Below are 21686 nucleotides of genomic sequence, written 5' to 3'. Positions count from 1 at the left end.
AACTTTTGTTTACCAAACTGACCACATTACAATTCAGTACAAATGGAAAATAACTATAGAAAATGTATGGAGCAAAAACAGGGCAGATGTGGGAATGGACCAGGCATCAGCACCAGCTAAATTGAAAATGAAAATAAAAATAGGACCCAAGAAGGTCTCTGAACAACAGATGCCCACATTATATCACCACCAATCTAAAGCAGATAATACAAGAGTTTAGAGCAGACCCTACTACTAAGCACTAAAAGTTCCCTAGTGCGCTTTGACCAACTGCTGTTTAAAAACACAAGCAGGTGAAAGCGCACTATGGAACTTTTAGTGCATGGCAGCCAGGTCCACATAATCTGTTGCAGGCTAGCGTGCTACGGATTTACATACCAGCTCGCCATGCACTAACTCAATCTACAAAAGCACAAAGACTTCTGGGGGCATATCCCAGGGTTCTTTGCACTGCAGTGAGCTGAGTTGCTCCAAGTTCTTTCCCAGTGAAATGTGGGAAAACTTCTGTTTTCTGGGCAAATGGGGGAGAATTGTGGGAACTAGTGGAACTTGAGCACAGCTAGCTTGAATCCATACTGCAGAGTGGTTGTGATAGCAGTTGACAAGCTGTGCTAACTCAAGCTTTAGCCTATGCCCTCTGATAGGTCAGCCAACTTGAGTTAAGAACACCCCACACTTGTTAAGGGTTTGACTGTGTGGAAGGATTTGAGTTAAGGGCAACACTCAAGTTTCAACCTGAGTTAACTCTGCAGTGCAAAGAAGTCCTGTATGAAACTCACTGCCAGTGATAAAAATTCTCATTACATTCAGATTTTTCGCCAGGGCTCATCATAAAATCTAGCACAAACTTTTCAAAGGCCTGAGTAAGTGTGATATCCTCAGATCATTACTAAATTCCAATAGTATTAAAAAAAAATAGATGTCAGAAGGAGGAAACAAACTAGAATGTAGAAAATACACTGATTAAATGTCCATTTTGAGGAAAAAGAACACTCAAAGAAGTCTATGCCAAGTCATTAAAAAGTCTTGTGTTTTGTTAACTGCCCTTGCCGAATTTTAGAATAAATTAGGCATAAGATGGATATCAATTTTTTTGTACTATCAGACAGACTGCATCCTTATGAAACCAGGAGTAGTAATACATTCACTTATGCAAGACTCAGAAGGGAACTGGAGTTTCATCTGTAAGCCATATTTTTTAAAAAATAAGTGAAAACCTCTTTTACATCCTTATGAAAAATAGAATAGTAAGAAAAATACTTATGCAAGACTCTGGAAGGAGTAATTTTATCTGCAAAACTTTTTTTAAAATGAAGATTGTCAACAATCTGTTATATAGCCTACTTTTCTTACATTACCATAAATTCAACAAAAAGCTGCCTCTGATCTGTTTCACTTTATCACTTTAACAGTCTAGTAGGCATAAGTAAAAGACAACTTTTTTTCCATTCAACTTTCTTGTCAACAGGGAAGGCTACAAAATGAAGGTGGTGGTATTAACGGTCACATTTAAGAAATATGGGTGATAGGCTTTGATGCAACCTAAAACAACATTGTGTGCATATTATTAACCATTCAACATATTTGGGTGCAAAATCATAACTGATGTTCTCCATGAAAATGATACAGACACGGACAGCTATTTTAGGCCCCACAACACAGTGTCTTAAAGAAAGGTTTTCAATCCCCTTCTTAAATTTGGCTAACAATAAGGCAGGGGTAGTCAATAGGCAGACCTCAATCCGAATCTGGACCGCCAGCCCAGTGGATCACGGGGCAGAGGCAACACATGGGTGGGGCAGCTGGGGTCACATGCTCCCCCAACCCCCCAGTTGCTCCAGATGTCTCGGCAGCACTCCCCCTGGCAGCCGCACTCTGTGTGTCCATGCAGTGTGGGATGGGACCAGGGCAGCTGGTTGAGCTTCTTCCTCCCCACCCCCACTGGGTTGCTTCACCTTCCCTGCTGCTGGAGACCCAGACCTGCTCCCGGCTTTGCAGACCATCTGCAGGTGAGAGGCAATGCGGGGGACTCCTGCAGCAGGGAAGGCAAAGCAGCCCCACGTGGTGGCAGGCAGCGGGGAAGAGAAGCTTAGTCAGCCGCCCTACTACTTCCTCCCTTCCTGCACTGCACAGACACATGGAGAATGCCGCTGCCAGGGGGAGTGCTGCCTCCTCAATTCTGGGCGTCCTGAGAAACTGGGGGGCACATGACCCCCAGAACCTTCATTTGTGCCCTCCCACACACTACGTGTTGCTTCTGTGCACAGGCTGAAGCTAAGCTGAGCTCAGGCTGGAGCCATGAAGAGCAGTGTTTATATCCTGAGCAGTCCCTGGAGTGTACCAACCTCAGCCTCATGCCCCTCGCCCTTGAGGGGTCCCCAGAGCACCCCTCAAATTCTGGCCTTGTGCCCATCACCCATGAGCAGTCCCCAGAGTAACCCGCCAGCCTCGTGCCCCCTACCCCCAAGTGATCCCAGGAGCCCCACCCTGGCCTCATGTCCCACTCACCCCTTGCTCTTTGGGGACAGTGCCCGGAGTCCTCTCCAGCTCTCCCTCCTGCCCAACCAGCCTTTTCCCCTACCCAGTCCACCTCCAGTCACCCACTTCTGCCACATCCAGCCTGATGCCCACAGAGCTGCTACCTGGAGTCTCCTTGGTCTCTCCCACTACCCAGAGCATCCCTTCCTGCCCCTCTGCTATCCCAGCTCCCAAAGGGGCATCATGCCACTAGTTGGATCATAGTCCAATAGCTTTACCTCCTGGCTCCAAGCTCAAAAGTACTCACATTCATGCCCTGCTTTGCTGTCCAGATCCCAGCCCATACCCATTCTTCTCCCGTCTCTCTGTCACTCGGTGCAATTGGGGACACAGAGGAATGTTTTTTTGGGGGTAGGAGCAAGCGGCAACACCAGCCCCATGGGCCCCATTTTCAGTTTAGGGAAATAAAGTCATGGTACTGTCTGGGCAGGGTGGACGGGGAGCTGGCAGGCACGTGGGGGGGGAGGGGGGGCGGGCAATCAAGGGGTTAGGGGAGCTGAGCGGGCATTGACTATACCTTAATCAAGAAATTTGGACCTTGACAAAAAAATGACTACCCCTGCAATAAGGTTTTGTTTTTATTTTAAGCATTTTATCACTGGTATCTGCAACCTGGACACCACAGACAAAAATACTTGTGTGTATATCATTCCTCATTGGTACCTTCCCTAAGCTTGGGCAAATCAGATATTCCCCTGACTCCATGAAAGAGAAAAGGAGGACAAATGAAATCTATACCTCCGGGAAGTAGGTGGCCTGCAGGAAACACACACATGAAGGGAAACTGTGCATGGGTGAAAATCATGTTCAATACTAGGCAGTTATTCAAAGTGGAAGTAAATCTCCAGACCTCTGTGTGCCAGCTCCTTGAATCTCACAAGTGCAAAGAGAGGGGTGGCGGAAAATGGGTTCTGCAGAAGAGATAGGTTTAAGTGCAGTCTTCAGCCTGCTGCATGCTCCTTTCTTGGACCATATTCCTGAGTCCAACCAGCAGTAATTATGCAGCTGTGCCGTCATGCTCATTGTACAGAATGAGGCACCCCAGCCTCCCTCATCTCACTCATCTCCTTTTACTGCAGACTTCTGGTGTGCAGAATCAGATCCTTGATACCTTTATTGCCATTCACATAAGAACTGGTGAAGACGTGAAGGAATGAAATTTGCACTTGCAGCCACATCGTTGTGTGAGTAAGATGACAAATGCCCCTAAAGCAAATGGAATTGTGAAGTATGTGGTTGTCAAAATCCTATCCCCATCTTCACAACTGAAAAACAACAATGAAAATGCACTATTGTTCACTCCAGGCCATGAACTCCTCCCCTCGTAGATCATAGTTTTATAAGTGCCAATGTTTTTTTTTTTTGTTTTAGGAAATTTAACAGTCTCTACACTTTTTGTTTGCACAGTTGATATAACTGAATAACTCCAGAAAGAGAAAGGCAGGGAGAATCCTTACAAAAAAAAGTCAGCAAAAATATTACATTGCAATAGTGATGACAGCCAGCTCAATTACTGAAAAACAAACAAGAAAATAAGACATACATTTCTAAGATGTTGTTTGTATAAAGAGAGCTGGTGCAAAATAAACCAAAAGATTTATGCTGTTATGTTTGCCCATGTATTGCACAGTAGCTCATTTTTGAACTTTTTTTTTTTTCCAACCCAAAAGGAGCAGCTGTAATGCAACCCATTACACTACACAGGCAAAGTGGTAATCAAGGCTCCCTGACATCAATGTTTATAAAAAGAAAGACTGAAGTTAAATATTTCTTTGGTCATTTCTGGACACTGGAGCTGGGGGTTGGGGAGAACCTGTTTTAGGTTAGCACATTAGAATCAGGAAGTTAAAGAGGTACTTTCACTAGCTGCAGTAAAATTAGACAACCCAAAGGGTATGCAGATCCCATTCCAAGAAAACTTTAACCAATATTGAGTAAATTGAATAACTGGTTCCAATAATATTTTATTTAAACGGAAATCGGTGCAGACATTGGGTATTTCTCCTCCTCTGATTATGCTTCATGTTTTATTAGCATTCCCACCTTTGGTCAACCATACTCATGGTTTTTCAAATATGACATTTTAGCCTTAAAGGAAAATTACACACACATTGATCAGCCAAGAAATCTGAAGGACTTCTTAATGGGGGCACATGGGGAGGTATATGTTGGCAGCCGGTATCAAGTGGAGTGCCCCAAGGGTCGGTCCTGGGGCCGGTTTTATTCAATATCTTCATAAATGATCTGGAGGATGGTGTGGATTGCACTCTCAGCAAATTTGCGGATGATACTAAACTGGGAGGAGTGGTAGATACGCTGGAGGGGAGGGATAGGATACAAAAGGACCTAGACCAATTGGAAGATTGGGCCAAAGGGAATCTGATGAGGTTCAATAAGGATAAGTGCAGGGTCCTGCACTTAGGACGGAAGAACCGAATGCACAGCTACAGACTAGGGACCGAATGGCTAGGCAGCAGTTCTGCGGAAAAGGACCTAGGGGTGACAGTGGACGAGAAGCTGGATAGGAGTCAGCAGTGTGCCCTTGTTGCCAAGAAGGCCAATGGCATTTTGGGATGTATAAGTAGGGGCATAGCGAGCAGATCGAGGGACGTGATCGTTCCCCTCTATTCGACATTGGTGAGGCCTCATCTGGAGTACTGTGTCCAGTTTTGGGCCCCACACTTCAAGAAGGATGTGGATAAATTGGAGAGAGTCCAGCGAAGGGCAACAAAAATGATTAGGGGACTGGAACACATGAGTTATGAGGAGAGGCTGAGGGAGCTGGGATTGTTTAGCCTGCAGAAGAGAAGAATGAGGGGGGATTTGATAGCTGCTTTCAACTATCTGAAAGGGGGTTCCAAAGAGGATGGCTCTAGACTGTTCTCAATGGTAGCAGATGACAGAACAAGGAGTAATGGTCTCAAGTTGCAGTGGGGGAGGTTTAGATTGGATATTAGGAAAAACTTTTTCACTAAGAGGGTGGTGAAACACTGGAATGCGTTACCTAGGGAGGTGGTAGAATCTCCTTCCTTAGAGGTTTTTAAGGTCAGGCTTGACAAAGCCCTGGCTGGGATGATTTAACTGGGAATTGGTCCTGCTTTGAGCAGGGGGTTGGACTAGATGACCTTCTGGGGTCCCTTCCAACCCTGATATTCTATGATTCTATGATATGAAAACAGAGTTCTTTAACTGCAAGTTCTACAATCATGGCAATGTTAGCTTTGGCCCATGTGCCCAATAGCTCAGAAATTCTTATGTACTAATGTAATACAGTTAGGATCACATAGTAGCAGTTAGTTTCAGATATGTAGAAAAGTGACATAGAAGCATGAACAGTGGAGGGGGTAGGAGTACCAGTTATCTAGTTACAGAGATGAGTAGTAAAGTCAAGTCTGGAAGCTTTAAAAAACACTTAAGTTGTTACTATTTATTGGTAAGGTTCAGTTTTCTTTCTTGCTTTTGTTATGTTTAAAAACAATTTTCACTATTATGTTCTGGCTTTCAATATTACAAAAACAAAGGAAAGAACTAAAACAGAAATTTACCAACAACACAAAAATAAACACACTGTAACAAATGACAAAAATATTCAGGTGGTACAAATAACTCATTTCCCGACGCAACAAAATACTTCTGCCAGTGCAACTCCTTGTATCCTGGAATAGGGGTTGAACAACTCCACATGAAAGATCTAGACTCAGCTACACAATCACAAAATTAAAAGAAAATATGAAACTGAATTCTTCAGCAACTATTGAATTCTATGGAAAATACCCAAATGACAGAACACCCTTCAAAGTAATTAAAGCTATTGACATTGACTGGACCTTGAAAAAATCATGACTAAGAATATGTCTCCTTGCTGCATCCTGCTGTATCACTTCAACAAAAGGTTGCAGATTTTTTCTGTTGAAAGACCTTGACGGGGGGAAAAGAGAATAAACTGAGATCCCTGGACATGCCCAGTCATGTGTGGACTGTAGTAATGTCTTTAGAACACTAACTGGGCAGTTGGGAGAGTAGAGAGGAGTGGAACAAAGATCAGACCTTCATTCTTTACAACAGTAACTTCCTGGAAAGGGTAGACAAATGGATTTGATAGGAGAACAGGGACACTTGCTCTCTCTTTAGCACAGAGGTGGGGAACCTCCTGCCTGGCCCCTGAGCTCCTGGTCCAGGAGGCTAGCCCCTGGCCCCTCCCCCACTGTCCTCCCTCCCCGGCAGCCTCAGCTCACCATGCTGCCAGCGCAATGCTCTGGGCGGCGGGGCTGTGAGCTCTTGCCAGGCAGTGCAGCTGCAGAGCTGCAGCCTGACATGGTGCTCTGTTCTGTGCGGTGGCGTGGCTGGCTCCAGCCGGGTGGCATGTCTGCCTGTCCTGGTGCTCTGGGCAGCGCAGCTGTAGTGCCTCCAGGCACAGGTGCTCCAGGCAGTGTGGTAAAGAGGGCAGGGAGCGGGGGGAGGAGGGTTGGATAGAGGGCAGGGGAGATCGGGGTGGTGGTCAAGGAATGGATAGGGGTCAGGTTGGTTAGAGGGCAGGGAACAGGGGCATTGAATGGGGGCAGGGTCCCGGGGCCAGTCAGGGAGAAGGGGTGGTTGGATGGCGCAGGAGTCCCAGGGAACAGGGGAGTGTCAGGGGGCAAGAAGCAGGGGGAATCAGATAGGGGGTGGAAGCCGGGCCAGACCTGGCCATTTGGGGAGGCACAGCCTCCCCTAACCGGCCCTCCATACAATTTCGGAAACCCGATGTGACCCTCAGGTCAAAAAGTTTGCCCGATTTTATAGGAACAGTCCCGATTTTGGGGTCTTTTTCTTATATAGGCTCTTATAACCTCCCCCCCGCACCCCCTGTCCCAATTTTTCACATTTGCTGTCTGGTCACCCTAACAGCAACCAAATTTTTATCTTTGAAACTAGGTTGTCCAGGCTGCTCTAATAATTACTTTAGGCAGCTAACAAGAGGCTATCAGACCTCACGAAATGTGTATGCAATGTTGTTGTAGGCACACTGGTCCCAGGATATTAGAGAGACAAGGTGGGTGAGGTAATATCTTATTGGACCAACTTCTGTTGGCGAGAGAGACGAACTTTTGCACTTACACCAAGCTTTTCTTCTTATACTGCCTAGACATTTGGAGGATGTTACACTGCATAACTGAGGGTCTATGGGTATTTATAGCAAGTGTATAAATGGAGAATTCTACATGAGAGGGAAGAGAGAAATGGTTTCAGGGGAAGATAGGTTAAACTGGGGAAAAAAAGAAACAATCCTATAAATTTGATACTGAAAAGATGTATTAAGCTATCTCGTCTGTGAAACTGCAAATATAGGACTGTTCCCTTCAACATCTCAATTGCTTCATCCAGCCTACTTTTACGGAATACTGGTAATGGGGGCTCTTCCACCAGCTCTTTGGGAGATAAATCTACTGCCTTGTACACTTACTCCTATGTATCAGCCCTTGAGTACCTAAGGGCTTGTCTACATGCAGGGTTCTCACAAAAAATTTTTTGGCGGCCACAGTGTGACAATTTTTCCTAAAATACTTAACTTTCGGAAAAACAAATAAATATGCACATATACATGTCCAAATCATAGTAATTTATCTATGTAGGGTTTTTTGCAGACTCAAAAATAAAAACAACATACAGTTGTCTCTATTCTTTACTGGACCCAAAGAGAACAGAAACAAATAATGTGCTTTGCATGTTCTTGTCTTTTTTGTTATTGTTTCTTTTGCTTTTTTGGTTGCTTTCAAGACTTGTTAGTTAGTAAGTCTGCTTCTGTGAAAAGTGATATTTGTTAATATCAGTTTTCATAGCAGCAGACTTGCTAGCTAGCTAGCTGTGAGGCAGCAAAAAGTGATATTAACAAATATCACTTTTCACAACAGACTCTCTCAGCCCTGGTAAGCTAGGACACAAATTAAGCCCTGGATGGGGAGGTGGGTAGGGGGGCAGCAGGGATCAGGGACGATGGTGGGATGTATTGGGGGGGCTGAGCAAGGCAGCAGAGATGGGGTGGTGGTGACCTGAAGCCGGAGCCTGGGGACCAGAGCCCTGCAGCCACATGACTGAAGCTTAGGGCAAGAGGACGCAGGGGGATCGGGGGGGGGGGGGGGAGGACGTGCGGGTGAGTGCGGGCCCAGCACCCAATGCTGGATGGCTGGGGACTGGGGCTGGAGCCCATGGCCCTGCAACTGGAGCCTGAAACCCTGCAGTCGAGGGACAGAGCCCAAAACCCCTCACCCCAGGGCTAAAACCAGAAGTCCAATCCCCACTGCCCCCAGGAAGGTGGGGAACTTACACTGGCTGCCTGCTTCTCTGGTGTTTATGGTTCCAGATAGAGGCAAGGCCCAACCTCTGCTGACTGAGGGGATGCTGCTTTGCCTCTAAATCTTCACACCATTCTTTCCAAAAGCCTTGAAAATATTCTTTCATACTAACTTTATGGAATGTTGCAATGCCTAATATGAAGCAAAATATATAGCACATTTTTGTTGGAAACATATGCTGTGAGACAAAAGAAAACTATAGCAAAACAGCAACAAGGAATATTAGTCACTGCTCTTGCATAATACAATTATTTACAAGGGGATGTTGACTGAAACCTAGGCTACAGAAACTGAACGGATCAAACAAAAAAGTAGCTACTATTACAAGAATTCATATTATTAGTCTTTTAGAAAAGAAATCTATCTTTTGAAAAATCAATAAAGAAAAACAAAAACACCAAACAAATCCAAGAAAACAATGCAATGAGCAAGACTTGTAATGCTTCTGAGATTTCCCTTTATTAGATGAGTTAATGACCTAAACCTTGCTTCTGATCACTTCTTACTTCACTGAATCTATGTGATTTTTGGTATTGATCATTCTCTCTATTGCAAGAAGAGAATGTGCTTAAATTCTACAAATTTAAGAGATTTAAATTCTACAAATCTCCCATATTCCCTCATATTATTTATTTTTGTCCCCCTTTCCCTTGGAACCTCTAGCTCACAGTTAGCGTCAGCCTTAGACATCACTTCTGTGTGGAAAACCACTAACTCCATCTTTAATTCCCATAATTTTCTCTCTGCCTACCTACCTTGAATAACCCTCTACATAAATAGTATCTTCCTATAATGAAACATTTCCAAAGACTGCAGCTTTCCTCCTGGCCATTCCTTCGTCATGTCATTGACTGCACTATGGCTTTCAAGAATTTAGATCTCAATTTTCTTCTCAAAGCCCATACTCTTAAAATCATCCTGGAGCCTCATGTTATCCCCTCAAAACAACTTTACCGACAAATCTGGCATTCACAACCTTCAGAGCATTATTAGAGCTCATACCTCTCTTGACTTTGCTTTTGTTCATATACGCATTCTTTAATTTGTCTGCTGAGCACACATGCCCTAAGTTTTTTCCTTTCTTTAAATCTCATCTTAAAACCTTCCCTTTTAGCCTAAAATTGAGTCCCTAAAGCATTCTTACACTGTGTATGAAGGATACTAGATAAAGATATTATATTGCTTCATTGGTTTCCAACAATATTTTGAAAAAACTGAAAGTGCTAAATGTCTATTGTGTGCCATCTTCTTGCTCTGCTAATAGAGCTGGCCAATTTGCTGCTCAATACCAGCAAGTGGAACCCACACGTTTCCCTTTATTGATCAAGGGGAGGGCTTTACCCTTCTTCTATAATTCCACTGCAGAGATTCTCGATTAGATAAATTTGGGATAAGAAAACAAAATCAGGCTTAAAAGAGTGCCTTTTTTAAAAGGGACAGAGTCACTCAATGATAGCAAATATCTAACAACGCAAATCACACAATGTGTAAATGTGATTTTTTACTTTTTAGTAGGTATGTTAAATCTTGGACACTAAATACTAATTTCTGTTAAAAACTTTTAAAAATTAAGATGCTATTTTCTGATTAGTTTGACATTTCAACAGTATATTGTGTAAAGAAAGCTAGATTAAATATTACACTTTTTAAAAAATAGGATAAAAAACTGCAAAGTCAAACCATAATACATTTGGAAAATACCTTCAAACAAGGCAAGGACTATTTTAAAAATATCCCTATCTTTCCAGTTTGTCAATTTTTTTTATTTCTATAAAGTAAATAGCTTCTAAGAAAGAAAAGAACAGTATGCTCCTTGGTAGCCTTTTTCTTTTCTTCTTTTGAGAAATGTTAAAATAAATGTTTTATTCAGTTCTGGCAAAATGAAGTCAGAAGAGTCCAAAAACACTGTTCTATTCCAATAGCTCCGAAAACTCCTGCAAACAATTAACCCAGTTCTTGTATCCACGTAGCTGGAATTTTTAACCACTGTCATCTTCCACATAAAACACATTCCTAATTCCTGTGCTTCAGAAATGCAACAACTCTAAACACATTTCACTGTTATTGAATGCAATTAATTGTCCTTTAATTCTCCTGCATTACCCAAAAAACCCACGATACATAAGCATCAATGACAAATGCGATTCCAAACCACAGTCATATAACTGATCCTACGAACAAATTTGCTGTAAATAAAAAAGTTCTGTCTACAAGTGGCAAAATATCCTTGGGTTTCAACATATTCACCATTATTTGCCTCTATGACTATTTATATATGACTTTTTTTAAAAAAAAGTTAAGTCTCTGTAACATGGCACAATATTTGTTGTTCTTCAGGTATGGGATAACATTATCCTTCAACATAGTATACTGGCTGTAAAATTAGTTCATTGTCGGCTATTGTATTAACTGAGAAATAAAATTAGCACTAAATCTGGTGTCAAGATGTCGCAATTCCCATGTTGTTCAATTGGAGGAGAGAGGGGTTGGGTGGTCCTGGCTAGATAGAAGAGTGGATGCAAGGGAAGGGGAAGAGGTCCTGGTACAGAAAAGGTTCAAGAAGAACTGCTGTCTAACACATACAGGGGCAAAGTTCAGGCCTAATATGGCCATATTAGGACTTTTGCATGCTGGCATGCAACCTTAATTCTCTTTCTTAAAATTAAATGAAAATCAAAAATATCCCTCCACCAAACTAGTTTGGTTATACAAAGCAGAGAAATGGAGCACACAATGTACATCTGGAGGGAAATTTTTAACACACATGTATAATACACATACAGAAACCATGAAAACACATTTGGGAAAATTCACTTTCCAGGCCTAGTTACTTACGCTTTCTTTATGTTAAAAGGTCTGATCCTGAAGAGGGCTGAGCATTTACAACTCTTATTGTGTTGAATAGAGACAGCGCTGATGAGCAGATCTCCCATCAGGTAATTAAGCACTAAGATGTCTTCCAGTCACACACATGCCACCATAGAATAGAATCATAGAATATCAGGGTTGGAAGGGACCCCAGAAGGTCATCTAGTCCAACCCCCTGCTCAAAGCAGGACCAATTCCCAGTTAAATCATCCCAGCCAGGGCTTTGTCAAGCCTGACCTTAAAAACCTCTAAGGAAGGAGATTCTACCACCTCCCTAGGTAACGCATTCCAGTGTTTCACCACCCTCTTAGTGAAAAAGTTTTTCCTAATATTCAATCTAAACCTTCCCCACTGCAACTTGAGACCATTACTCCTCGTTCTGTCATCTGCTACCATTGAGAACAGTCTAGAGCCATCCTCTTTGGAACCCCCTTTCAGGTAGTTGAAAGCAGCTATCAAATCCCCCCTCATTCTTCTCTTCTGCAGGCTAAACAATCCCAGCTCCCTCAGCCTCTCCTCATAACTCATGTGTTCCAGTCCCCTAATCATTTTTGTTGCCCTTCGCTGGACTCTCTCCAATTTATCCACATCCTTCTTGAAGTGTGGGGCCCAAAACTGGACACAGTACTCCAGATGAGGCCTCACCAATGTCGAATAGAGGGGAACGATCACGTCCCTCGATCTGCTCGCTATGCCCCTACTTATACATCCCAAAATGCCATTGGCCTTCTTGGCAACAAGGGCACACTGCTGACTCCTATCCAGCTTCTCGTCCACTGTCACCCCTAGGTCCTTTTCCGCAGAACTGCTGCCTAGCCATTCGGTCCCTAGTCTGTAGCTGTGCAGAAAGGGAAGAGAAAAAAAATTCAGGATGTAACAGTGGCTAGACTGAAATTATTTAAATGTTAGTCAATAATGAGATGCATATCCCAGAAATGTACAAAAAGGCCTACTATTTTTTTAAACCAATTGAATGTTGATAATTTCCAGAGAGATGAATAGATAGAGGGTCTCCATGCAGAAAATCAAAACTCATTACACTGGCTGAGGAGAGAAGTCCCTCAGACTGGGGCTCAAATCCCCTTGACTTTTTCCTATGTAAAGATGATGCTTGAGTGTTGCTCTGGAAATGCTGAGCAGGAGCAACAACAATGCAATTGCTCCAAGACTCTTGAGTTCTTTTCTTCACACAGTGTACTTGAAATGATGACCTTATGAAATGGACTAACGTGGTAGACTATCACCTTTGATCCCTTCTGAAGCCCACCAATCCAGTGAGAGTTTGCCCAGGTTTGATTTTTTTTAAATGTTAGCCTTGTTGATGGAGAAAGGTGGTCTGGCTCTGGTCCTCCGCTTGTTGTAACAGAAAAAAAATCACCTATTAGTTCTGAAAGAACAAAAAGGCTGCCTCTGCTAATTTTAAACAGAAACCTAAAAGGACTTTAACTTTTACTGATGTTTCCTTTCTTGAGATTCCTGAGAAAGCTGCATTTTCTTTAAATCTGTAGGAACCTTAATAACTTTGTCTAGCCACATCTACACTGTACGTGCTAAGTATTGTTATAGTAGCCATCTACTGAAAAAGGTACAGAAGAAAAAAAGTGTATGGATTAAATAGGTTCTAGAGATAACATTTTCTTTCCTAGGCTCTAACCCAGCTAATTCATCTGCCCACTATTGTGTTTTTCCCCTCTAAATTTGCCTTCCTTGTCTTTATCTTCTTTAAGTTGCTCATCCTTAGCCTTGCTGTATTCCCCAGGCCTGATGACAAAGTGAGAGCAGCAGTCATACAGAGTTAAACATTCTGACTCTTCAGCTGTGAAGGCACACTGACAGGGACTGACAGCCCGAGTTAAGGTGACCAAATGACCTGATTTTATAGGGACAGTCCTGATTTTGGGTCTTTTTCTTATATAGGTTCCTATTACCCCCCACCCATGTCCCAATTTTTCACATTTGCTGTCTGGTCACCCTAGCCTGAGTCCTGCAGCTGTATATCTGAACAGGCCAAGTGGAGAAGGCTGTGAAGATGGTTTTTGAAGACAAAGCAAATGAGAGAGAAACAAAAAAAGTGTGAAAAAAACTGAAGTTTTTTGTGAAAAAACAAAAAAGCAAAGAAAAAACAGTGCTCAGAGGGAAGGCTGAGCACACCTACTTGAAGCATTCATTTGTGCTGTCTTTGTTGCTGATTGTGGGCAAACCAACCAAGAGGCCTGGTCTCTGAATTGGTGGATGCTCTCTGTCTCAATTTATTACAGAGATAACAGAAAATAAGTGAAAAATGACTGAGTTTACTTTGTTGTAGAACATTACATTTTTAAGACTTATCTTTAGGGACCAATATTCATATTATATCAATCCATACTTTTGCATTTAATATTAAAAATGCTCTATCAACGTCAGAGGTCAAAGCTCAGGAAGATTTTATTCAAAATCTGGGTAGTTTTCTTGAGAATGACATATGGCCAGAACGTAAGCTCCCAGGAATCTGGAAGAGTTTATGTACTACTTGTTCATTCAGAATGCCCACAATAAATATATGATTTCAGTGAAAAGTCAAATCAGGCCTCCAAACTGGGGTTGTTTTTGGCTTGAAAGTTAACAAAATATGAATTTTCAAGATATGATTTTACAGTATACATAGCCAGGATCTTCCTGAGATTTTAATAAGTTGGGTTCTCTTTCCACTCCACCATTTGAGGGTGATGTTAAGGGAGAGCAAAACATATCCAGTCTGTCTTGCATATCTGAGTCCTACTAAAAAACAGTACCATATTAAAAGTGGAAGCAAGAACACAATAATTTGTGGTGTTTCTTTGCAATATGCTAAAGATTCTTCTTGGATGGAAAGGATATGTAGAGGTGTTTGTGTTTAAAACCAACTTTTTTCCTCTTACTTTTCTCTTTGATATTCCCATTTGTTTTTAGCAGATAAAAGTTATGCCTGAAACAGTCAAATATATTTGTAATTTTGAAAGCCAATCTGATTATCTGTGCTTCTTTGATTTATGGAAAACACCCAGTCCGTTAAGAAGCATGTTCAAGAAAAGCAGACCTGTTTTTCTACTCTCCACTTCTCCAGTGAGAAGTACAATTTTTATTTTACATTTCCTTCCCCAAAACATGGAAGGGAGATGAACGTGGAACAATTGAACTTTTTCCAACTCAAAATCCAATGCCAAGAGCAGCTAATATGCAGTATTATTTTGGCCTAAAACAAGACAGATGCCATAGCAAATTCATAGGGCAACTTCTTGAGTCTGTTCAATTAACGTCAGCTGGGGAAAAAAGCCGGATAAAAGCTGATGTAGTAAGAGAGACTAAGGTGGAGCACGATTGTGTAAGTAAATAAGCCTAAAACCACTACCACTGTCCTTGAATATTACTGTTAATAACTATTCATATTACATGAATGCCTCCCCTTTCCTCTTTTCCCACTTTTTTGGATGACGTTAGTGGAGCAAGAGTGATTTGGTGTATCCCCTCACAAACACCACCTTTCCCAAAAACTATTAACACAGAAGGCCTGTTGACCCATTTACCACTCTTGATCTTTAAAAGACATCATTAGGGTGAAGGGGAATTAGTTCCTCAATTTCCAAAGGGATTCCATCTTAAATAATCTCTCCACTCTTCCTTTCTTTTAGCTGTTCCCACTCCATATTAAACTGTCAAAAACGCACAACCCATTGTGGGCGTGTAAGAGTAGGAAGAGGTCTGCTTGCACAGAAATTTTCCACATAGCACAAACCCTAATTGCTCCTACCTACTAAACTATACTTTTTTTGGGGGGGGGGAGGGGGGGAGAGAGAAGGACACAAAAAAACAAAAAAAAAAAGCTCTAATCCTACTCAGAGAACAAAAGGCAACAGTGTGCTACAGGTCACATGTTTCAGGGCAACAACAGAAACATACTTGGGCTGTACAGCAGGTAGGCACGGGATCTCCCACTAAGCCGAGCAAAAATAAAATACAGTTAATAATTCAGTAATAGTCACATCCACTTTCCTAAACTAATGTCCTGTATCTTATCTTATTTGTATTGATTGTTTAGATTTCTAAAGTGTTGTGTAAATGATTACATAATTTTTAGAAATTAATGTTGAACCACCACAAGATTCAGGGACAGCAAAAAAAGAGCCCTAACAGACAGCATATAGGTAGGAAACATCAGTCCAAAATGGCAGATCTAAGAAAGCACTAATTAAGAGTTACAACTGAAACCACGTATCAGAGTGTCTCCCTTGGGATAGAAAGCCGATACGTCAACTCCTTTCTACAAGTTCTGAAAGCACACATTTCTCCGTAGGCTCTTTTTGAATTATTGATGCTAAGAGAACTTCAGAGACTAAAGCTGTGGTTTGAGACTTTTCCCAAGTATAGACATCTAAAATTGGGTCAAAAAGTTCCAATCTTTAGAGAACAACCTAACTCCCCACCCCCCAAAAAATAACCCAATCAAATAAAAACTAAAATGAAGCTTCCTACATGATTTTTGGATTTGGAAACTGGACACAAATTTTATATAGTCACTAATGAAGCACTTGCACTGTGACTGCCATACTTCTCCATTCCAACTCTGACATGTTCTACCAAGACTCCAAATCCAAAAGTAAAATAAAGATTCCCAGTTGTAGAAGAACAAGTCCAGCTGAATAGGCTTGTCTTGTCAAAGCTGCTTGGTCTTAGGACTGAATGAAAGGAAAACCCAACTTTGAAATTGCTCTGTGAACTGGTGCTACAAAGAAAGATATTTTTTACTATGAAAAGGAATGCACTGGGACACTAAGATTCTTGTAACATCTGCTAAAACATGGAGTACTGGACAGAGTGAAAGAGCATCTGAGAAACGGATGTGCAGTGAGTGAGGATGGGCAAGTTTCCCATCTCGTTTGAGAAAAGTGCTTTGCTTTCATAGTCTATTTTAACACAAACGGTGAGTAGAATTTGACAATAAGTTGCTTTTTTTGCCATACTGGCATTATATGTATGAAGGGAATATTTTTGATAAAGTACCATATTTGTTATGGTACATAAATTTACTTGAGTCTAAAACTCTCAGAAGTGGTTCAGTATGGTAACATTGCAATCTTTACTAATATACATACCTATACTACTATCTAGATAGATCATTTGCCACTAAATAGCCTAGGCATCACATGTAGACTTATCAGAATTCATATAAATGTTTATTCTTAAGTATTTTTTTCTATTTTCATCCACTTAAATCTTCATAGTTGTGGGAAATTAGGCGGAGGAGGAGGAAGGGGGAAGCAGAGACAATTATTTAATGATAGCAGACACTGATTCATGAAGCTTTAGCTTTTTAACCATTAAAACAAATTGTCATCACATCAAAATATACATAATAAATAGTCTTACAGCAAACCATTAAGTTCTCACGCAACGTTTTTCTTACGTTGCTTATCTGTAAATTTCTTTTATCAATAGAAATATTTTTTTTTAGTTAATTTCACTTGTGCACTCCGAAAGTGACTTAACTGACATTTACTGATAAAAATCTAATCCTTCCAAGCTGAGAGTTACATACGGTTGCTTTACACTTTTTTAATACAATACAATCTTTTAAAATGACACGTTGTACAAATATTAAACTGCATAGTCTATGACTTGGTATTTGTGCTTATCTAAAAAGCATCAGCTATTATTAATTACTTGATCAAACCAGATCCTAAACCTAAACTTTTCACAAATATTGCTTGTTCTTATATTGAAATGCCAAACTTCAAATCTCTTATAATTAGGGTACAAAGTGTCTATAATAAGATAACCAGTAATGATCACATGGCATAACTACAAAACTAGCTACAGTTATTGCTCTCCTATGTTTATTATTTCAGAAGTGGCAGGTGGTATTGCGGAACCAACTGATGGGAATTTAATAAACCTACTTCAGGAAAAACTGGGTACAGGCTTATACACTATATTAGATTTTTAATTTGTGTAACAAATCATTAGGGATATGCATGATTTCTACCATTCAGTCCTGGTGAACCACTCAACTGTCCTTTTGTTTTCCTTCTGTAAGTGTAACATCCTGGGTCACTTCTGCCCCATCAAGCGGGCAGTCTCCTGGAAAGTTTTGTATATTCTGGTGCCTGTGCTCCAAAACAATGTTCAGACTCCTTGGTCTTACGTTAAATTCCAGGTTTCCAACTTCAGATTCTATCCTTCACAAATGGCCCAGTCAACTAGCATTTAGAATTGCTGAACATATGAAGTTAAATTTGTATCAATCCTCCAGCTACTGAATCACTAAAAACCTCCTTTAATTCCATATGTTTATAGAAATGTTATCCACCCTTGATAAATTAATCCAATCTCATAGGATGTTGCTTTGGAAGAGCTAACATTTTTTTCCAGAACACTAACTGTTGCTGCTAACCTACTTTTCCCCTACGGTTAACTGAAAGCCTGGATCAAGAGAAAATATCCAGTTTGCTTTCCGCTCTTTTTGTTATAGAGTCACTGAAATGCTAGAGTTCCAAAGAGTAGAGCTATCATACGGCCTACAATAAGAATTTTTCTGCTGTATTTATGTCTCATGCTATGGTTGTTGGACAAGAAAGAAAAAAAAAATCAATGAATAAGCCAACAGGTAAAGAATGTGAAGTAGGGGGAAGTCACAAGCATGTGCAAGCCCTGTGGCTTGATGCCTATGAGAGAAGGGAGCTTTCTGATGTAGTGTGGTTGTAGCCAGGTCGGTTCCAGGATATTAGAGACATAAGATGGGTGAAATATCTTTTATTGGGCCAACTTCTGTTGGTGAGAGACAAGCTTCTGAGCTTACATTAACCTCTTCTTCAGTCATCTGTTGAAGAGCAAGGGGAGTCGACAGAGAGGCATACTAACGGCCGGTAGTTTGGGGACATTGGGGTACAATTTGACTAAGTTTTGACTTGGGGCCCATATTTTTGAGACTTCCCTGTTAGGAACCCACCTGGACAAAGCCTGAACAATAACTGGATATGGTGTCAACCTGATGAAAACCGATGTTTGCCAAGGTGGAGTAAGAAGCCCTGGACAGAGCTAGAGCGCAAGGGGGAGAGAGACTACACATTCCTAGATAGCTGCTGGGAATATCTCTTAGGGTGGCAAGAACTCTGATGGGTTCTTGAGGGCACTGATCCTGTTGTATTTGAAAGAGCTGAACTAAGAGCTGTAATTGCTCACCAGAAACTCATTATCTAGCCAGTGGCAAGGAGAAGTCAGCAACAGTTCTAGGCTGAGCAGCAACAACTGGGCCCAGCCATAGCACCAAGCAGGCAGAGCAAAGTGACAGTTGGATTCACCCACAGGCCACAGCTTCCAGCAGGAGAGCAGCACACTGAACAGCAGAGGGAGAGCATCAGCCATTCAAGGTCCAATTGTTTGGGACTGTGACTTATGTACTCTGAGGTAAATGGTGGTGGGAGTTAAACTGTAAATACTTGTCTCGATTCAACCTGCTCTTTCCTTTTTCTCCCCTCCCGGCAATAAAGTTAATTTGTCTAAACTTCTGTGCTTGTGACTGGGTACAGATTAGCTTGGCAAAGGCTACCAGAGTGGTTATAGGTTCCCAGATTACTGAGTGGGGGCTTGAGCCAAAAAGACAGACACTAGAGAGAATCCCCTAACATAAGGGCCCGGCCCTTGTTGCTGCCAACCCAACTAGCAGAAAGGTTACACATGGAATGTCTCTGAATCAATTATCTGACATTCTTTAATTGCTTTCCATGTTTAAATGCAGTACTGTATGTTTTATCGTTACCCACATGGGAGAGGCTTTTCTGTCTATTTCTTGTTCATCTGTTGAGACTATCTGGTTTTGAATCAGTTGTAAGAGAAACGCGCTGGAGGAGAGAACATACCCAGCTAGTTTACAGATCTGCCCAAGAACATCTTACTTACTGTTACATCATCAATAAAGACTTTCCAATTTGCATGCCTTTGTATATGACTCAAACCTAGAGTCTCCAGAGACATCAGAAGGAAAAACAACAGGTAAAGTGATGGGAATTCACCAATCTAACTGAGAAAACAGCTCTCGGAACATATTGTATCCTTAAACTCAAACTTGAACGCTGGAATTTTACTCAAATTCAATATTCAGAATTTAAAAAACCTCCATGAAAATTGAACCTGTCATTAGGATAATTATTAGTCAAATGTGATTTTAAAGTTCTGTTATAAAAAATAGACAATCAGACATTTAATTACATGTCACAGTGTTAGCATAACTTTCGAGTCATTCATTTCTCTAACAAACACCCTGTCTAAACAGGGAAAAATGTATCTGATTCAATGTCTCGTCAGTCCACTGCAACTTCAATTTCAACCGATCTACATCCCCTGAACAGCACAAATATTTAAATTCCTATATTTGTAACTGTTACAGTGAAAGCTTCAGGCACAGAGCATTTCTGAACAGATCCAAGTTTAGTTTGGCAAGTCTCAGTCAAAATTAGTTTCACACCTTGACAGATATAGCAACAAACATGGAATATGCAAATATCCTTAGTGTTCCACCTTATTACATTTACAGTCAAAACAGACCTATGCATGATTTCAGGTAAGTCTCTTCATACCACATTGCAAGAAAACAGGCCCAGGGTTTTGTTACTAAAATAAGTGACACTAAATATTAAATATATGTGTGTATATATGAATATGAAGACATTACCTTCATGGCATGAATTTCTTTTAGTAATCTCTCTGCTCGCCTTTGGTTCTTTAGTACCACATCTTCCGAACCCCTGTTGATAAAGACTCTGTTTAACTGGGTAACACACTGATTGGCAACACGGAAATTACTATTTGCAGCAAAATAAATCACAAAAGTCAATATAAACAATTTTACTGTTCACATCTATTTTATGTTAAATGTAAATTATCAGAACAGCGAAGTAGACACATAGAAACATCAATGCGTCCCCAGCTTTTACAAATGAAATTAGCATGCAGAAGAGATATAATGGTAATTCTAAAAACGTGAGGGCAAGTAGTAATATATTTGATAGCAACATTTTGGCAAGGACTTTTCTGAAATCAGAAGAATCTGCTGCATCTTCTCTGGGAGCTGTTGAACTAAACGTAGTGTCTAGAGAATGCTGTAAATCGTTTAGCGCCAGTCTAAGCCAAGGTTGCTCAAACTAGATACGAGATGAATCAAGCCTGAGAAAGTTTACTTGTAAAATTTGTATAAGTACATTATGATTAAATTTTGAATGACCCTAGGTAGGATATAATAATTAAACCTTAAGAGATCGGGATTAAAGAATATCTACCAAAAAAAAAAAGTGAGTTAGCTGAAGATAGAATCCTGAAAATTTAGATGACAAGAGATACTTTTCTGAGTAAAATTTACAATAAAATGTTAATTACTAAATTTAAATACGTAATGGAGGCCACAATACTGCCAAAATCTTACAAAATTTGCTGCAGTGGGTGAAATGTCTAAACAACTGTATTCTTCACATTTTAAACACAACAACAGTAGATTTGTCTTCTTCCATTGGTCTCAGTACTAACAGTGTCACAAATCACTTTGCCCCATGTGAAAGATTAATTACATTAACACGGATTAGAAACACAATTAAAAATTCCAAAAACAGTGTTTATTTGTTCAAAGCATATTGAAGAGAGCTCCTTGCACTGAAACTTGCAGAACTTTGCACTAAGGAAGCTACTGAAGCTTTCTGTAATACAGTGATGTTCTAACACATCAAGGGTAAACTTTTCCAAAATGCTTAAGTGATTTAGTCTAAATCCCATTTTCAAAATTACTACGGTCAAGTGTTTAAACCAGTTTTGAAAATGGGACCGAAGGTCCAAAGTCACTTAAGCACTTCTGAAAATTTTACTTCAAGTCTGCTTTGGGAAATTGTCTTTAGGTTCATATTACTTAAGACCAGTGGTTCCCAAACTGGAATTCATGAAACCCTGGGG

At 40.9% G+C, this 21686-nt stretch overlaps 1 protein-coding gene across 7 annotated transcripts in view; it reads right to left on the bottom strand.

The window, feature by feature from the left end:
• The window catches only part of SRFBP1 (serum response factor binding protein 1), a 131882-nt gene that overhangs the window by 70360 nt on the left and 39836 nt on the right, over positions 1–21686 (bottom strand). For all 7 annotated transcript variants that reach the window (XM_073344802.2, XM_073344808.2, XM_073344806.2 and 4 more), the window contains one exon: positions 20422–20494. In XM_073344802.2, coding sequence (XP_073200903.2) covers positions 20422–20494 — 73 coding nt within the window. The remainder of the gene's footprint in view (positions 1–20421; positions 20495–21686) is intronic.

This window comes from Lepidochelys kempii, chromosome 5 (assembly GCF_965140285.1).
Source record: "Lepidochelys kempii isolate rLepKem1 chromosome 5, rLepKem1.hap1, whole genome shotgun sequence".
Lineage (NCBI taxonomy): Eukaryota > Metazoa > Chordata > Testudines > Cheloniidae > Lepidochelys > Lepidochelys kempii.
This window is presented reverse-complemented; position numbering and strand designations above follow the sequence as displayed.